The sequence below is a fragment of the Elaeis guineensis genome, chromosome 2 (assembly GCF_000442705.2).
Source record: "Elaeis guineensis isolate ETL-2024a chromosome 2, EG11, whole genome shotgun sequence".
In the NCBI taxonomy this organism is placed as follows: domain Eukaryota; kingdom Viridiplantae; phylum Streptophyta; class Magnoliopsida; order Arecales; family Arecaceae; genus Elaeis; species Elaeis guineensis.
Window position 1 is genome coordinate 107,560,064 of NC_025994.2, and position 4,434 is coordinate 107,564,497.

The 4,434-nt window shown below is 40.1% G+C and overlaps 1 protein-coding gene across 1 annotated transcript; it reads right to left on the bottom strand.

Annotated features, from left to right (window-relative positions):
- Positions 1 to 2,367: 2,367 nt before the first annotated feature.
- LOC140855362 (uncharacterized) lies at positions 2,368 to 2,799 on the bottom strand. Its single transcript, XM_073251245.1, has one exon. The coding sequence runs from the start codon at positions 2,797 to 2,799 to the stop codon at positions 2,368 to 2,370; it is 432 nt and encodes a 143-aa protein (XP_073107346.1).
- Positions 2,800 to 4,434: the final 1,635 nt, after the last annotated feature.

A 4,434-nucleotide genomic window follows, 5' to 3' on the forward strand; every position in this document is an offset into this window, starting at 1 on the left:
TGAATCAATCACAAAAGGGCTCGTCTCCACGAAACATGCAAACTTCACTATAAAAAAGAAATTTTACAAGAGGAGATTTCACTCTTAACCCTCGTACACCCAATTTTTCTCTCACAGAAAGTTTTCCCTCACAAAAGTCTCTCTATTGGAAGACCCCCTTGAACCCCTGAAGCGACCGCTGTCCGCTTCCAAGAGCCCTGCTCCTTTTCTCTCCCAGCGTACGGCTCTCTCTCTTCTCTTTCGGATTTTCTGGATTTCTGCACCCGTGCGAGACCACCAGGCCGCCAGGTCACTGTTCGCGAACAAAAAGCCACACCAGGAGACCACAGGTTATTGTTCCCGTGAACAATAACCAAATCACAACTTTTCGTGAGAAAACCAAGCCACCACCCTCGCATCAGGCCCTTTTAAAGGTCTTAACCATCAATTAGAAAGGGATTAGAACTCCTAATCAACCTCAAATCAAGTTCCAAACCGTTGAATCAAGATCGGGATCAACCCAAGCCGTTGGATCGCACTCCGATCCACGAAATTGTTCTGTGGACCACATAAAATACATGGGAAATGCCCACACGGTCCACGTGCTGGGCCATGGATCATCCGGTCTACGGTGGATCGGAGTACAAGCCCTAAGCGCGGCGCCTGGGCCTGGGCTGGCCCATGCGGGTGGGCCTTGGCCGTGCTCGCGCCGAGCGCCTGGGTCGCGCCCCCTGCGCGCGCTTGGGCCGACCCGCACGCCCGCATGTGGGCCGCATGCCCCGTGCCGGGCAGCGCCCTGCGTGCCTGACCTGTGCGCTGTCGTGTGCTGGGCGGCGTCCCTCTACCTGCGGCCGTGCCGCCGCCGGCGTTCCTCCACTGTCTCGGATCATGTGCCAACTTCAAAAGCTCGTATCTCCTCCATCCGAGCTCTGTTTGAGGTGATCTTGATCTCGTTGGACTCCATTTTTCGTCGCGAACCTCGCTGTGGGCTCAATATGAATTGAATCTTGAGGCATCAAATCTTAACTGTTTTGAGGCACATGATCACATGCTATCATATATTTTATATATATATATATATATATATATATATATATATATATATATATATATAATACTCTGTGAAAGAGTAATGTATGATATTATTATATTTTTATATTTAAAATTTATTTATATAAGTAATTGAGAATATGAGGTGATCCTAAAAATTTGAATGAATATTATTTTATTATTTATATATAAATTTTTTTAATTTAATTAAATTTAAAAAAAAAATATTTTTATATATTTGATTTCAAAAAATATATAAATTTTTGATTAATTATATTATATGATAGTATAGTGCATGCATTTCAAAACGGAGGCAATCAAACGTTTGCCCGAGCGAGAGATGCCCGCGAGAACCAAGATACATGCATGAGTGGCATGATGCATAGTCACAGATATAATTTCTCCAAAAACATGACTGGAGCTCAAACTTCAACACCGTCATCCCCCGATTCTATTAATCCTGATGTTTTACATGCCTCGACTAAGAGATAATGCAGCTAATATATGACACAGTGGCTATAATAGTTGACTAATCAATAAAAATAAAAAGGAAAAAAAGCATCATGGGCGGCTGACTCTTTTTTTTTTCCTTATTTGAAGGCAACCAAAAAAAAAATATATTTTAAACAATTACATCTTGACAGATCCATCCCACCAACATCTTGGAAAAAAAAACTAGCAATCAAACCTTGAAAAATATATTTCTTGCTTTGAAAGAGCTGTCATAAGAATTTATTTATGAAAACATCATCGCGCTTACTTCATTTTTGGAGAAATGGTTAGAATTGTCGTATCATATGTATCTTGAACTATCCAATAAAAAATTATTATATCATTTATTATTCTAAAAAAATTCATTATTATCTAAATTTGATTAAAAATTTTGAATGAAAAAAAGTTCTATGTTAATCATGATTAGCTAGTTTTTAATTTTTGTTATTTTTGTATGATTTTTTTTTTTGAATGATATAATAATTTTTTATTAGATGATCCAAAATATACGTAGAAGGATGGTTCTAATCAATAATTTCTTCAACTTATTTTTAAAGCTAATCATAGCAAGAAAATATAAGAGGAAAAAAAATTGGGCATCAGCAAAAGGATAATTTATACACTTCTCTACGTAGAAGGAGCCCATCACATTAACATGGTCCATCGTAGCCCAACATTAACTGTGTGTTCACTAGCTTTGTACCCCTGCCCCGCGGGCTTAATTAGTTAAACTAAAACATGGGAAAAAAGAGGGGGGGAAAAAAAGGACAGGAAAAAGAGAAATATAAGCAACACCTAACTCTGGATAGCTTTTCCCCAACTCCAATTCTTGAGAGATTTCCAGCTTCAAAAGGCGGCCAGCTCTCCGGGAGCCGCCAAGGACTTGTAGATCTCCAGTATGAGCCTCTGCTCAAAGAAGCTGCCCGGGTCGACTCGGACCGGCCGGCGCCTGGGGATCCGTTTGGCCCAGAGAGCCTCGGGTCCGTTGGGGAGCGCCAAGGCCGACCCCTTCCGGGCCAGCCCCAGCATGGCGTCCACGTACGCGTCCTTGAGCCGGGCCAGCAGCCGGACCGGCGACGGGATCTTAATCCGGATCCTGAAGATTGGACGGATCCTCCAGAACCGGCGATTCGGTCCTCGACTCGACCCAAATTGCGTCACCCTCAGAGCCTTCTTCCCGGTGGCCGATCCCGAACCATCCACCCTTTGGTACTTCCTCCTGCGCCAGTACAGCCTAATGCCCCTGTAGAACCGATAGGGAAACGCCTCTGTTTGCATCTCTCTCCGCTGGTAGGTGATGAGAGGGAAAGAGAGGTGAGAAGATTTAAAGGATGTTCCGTATGAAGTGTTTGGTGGTTGAGGAAATGAAGGATTTCGTCTGTTTGTGGGCGGAATATAAAGAGTATAATATATGGGAGCGGGGGTTGGCTGGGACTCTTGGAAGGTAAGTGGTCAACAAAAACCGCTCCCGCGTGCGCTTTATATCGTTTCTGACATCATTTTCCTCGCCAAACTTATTGGAACGGCTGCAAAATTCGGTGGTGCTTGCGTAGGCTTATTGGCTGGGGAGGAATTATTTTCTACACTCCACGGACCACGTGACTAGCCATATGTATCATCAATCACAGACGTTCATTCCTATTGATCACATTGACCAAGAACTTATCTTAATATATTGCTATAGAAATAAATAATCATGATTATCAATGTACATGATTATATGGTGTATACAATGTAAAATATAATTTTTCAATCTCTAAGGTATCAGCAAGAATGCTTGATCATTTGGGTGATTTTTTTTTTCTATGATAAAATTATTCTACGATGAAATTTAATGTTGTTTGCTACTACTATATAAGTAGCACGAATTTGTAAAAGTAGGATTGTAGCTGATGCACTGCATGTCTTTTAAATTAAATGGTGGGACTTGCCTATCTGAAAGATGATGGATGAATAATTGGGCTATTTAGAACTTTCACAATCTCTTTGGTTAGTTTTAAGAATACCACGATGAATAACCTGTTAATATTTACCACTCAATTCATCTGAGCTGTGGCAATAGGATATGGATTTTGCAACGGTGCTCGATTTTACAATGACGCTCGGACGATTATTTTTATTTTTTATATTTATTTTAAATCATTAAATTAAATATAAAATATTTAAATTTTAATTTAATAAAATATTTTTCATATAATTGATATAATAAATATTTTAAAAAATAAAATTATTTTAATTTATAATTAATTTTTTTATCAAAAAAATTTTTCTTCTTCTATGGATGAGAGCAGCGGGTGTCAAAGGGTGAGGGAGTGCTGGAGGGTGAGAGGCTAACGGCGTGGAGAAGTCATGAACTGTTGACGGTTGGAGAGTTGGTACTGTAGTGACCCAACATCTAATGTGGTTGTTCAACCAACAATAACAACAATTTGTCTTACTCAAAATAATAATAATAATAATAATAACTTTGCTTTTACGTACAGTTACCATCTAGTGAATTTTTAGTCTCTGGCGTGGCATGCGGCTGACGCTACAAGATGGTTGAAAGAGTGTCAAAGCGTTACGCAAGCCATAGCCAATTTTCCAACAAAATACGTACTACAGTCGTTTAGTCAATCATTTCGATTTCAATGGGAGACTTTGCTCACTTGGAGCTCCCATGTGACACACGAGGAGGCATTAATGAAGGTGGGAGGACTGCCCCAGCATTCAAAACATTCGGTACCTAATATGTGCCCGCAGTAGGCCCGATTTAATATGATTTGTGTGATCCCCTATTCGCGTGTGTTTAATTCAATATTAATAGTGCATTGCATAGATTCTCAATATTTATACAGAACTAATTATAAATCAAAATGTTATCTTTCCACCTGATTTTTTTGGATGCAATCCCATATCGTGATAAGCATTACC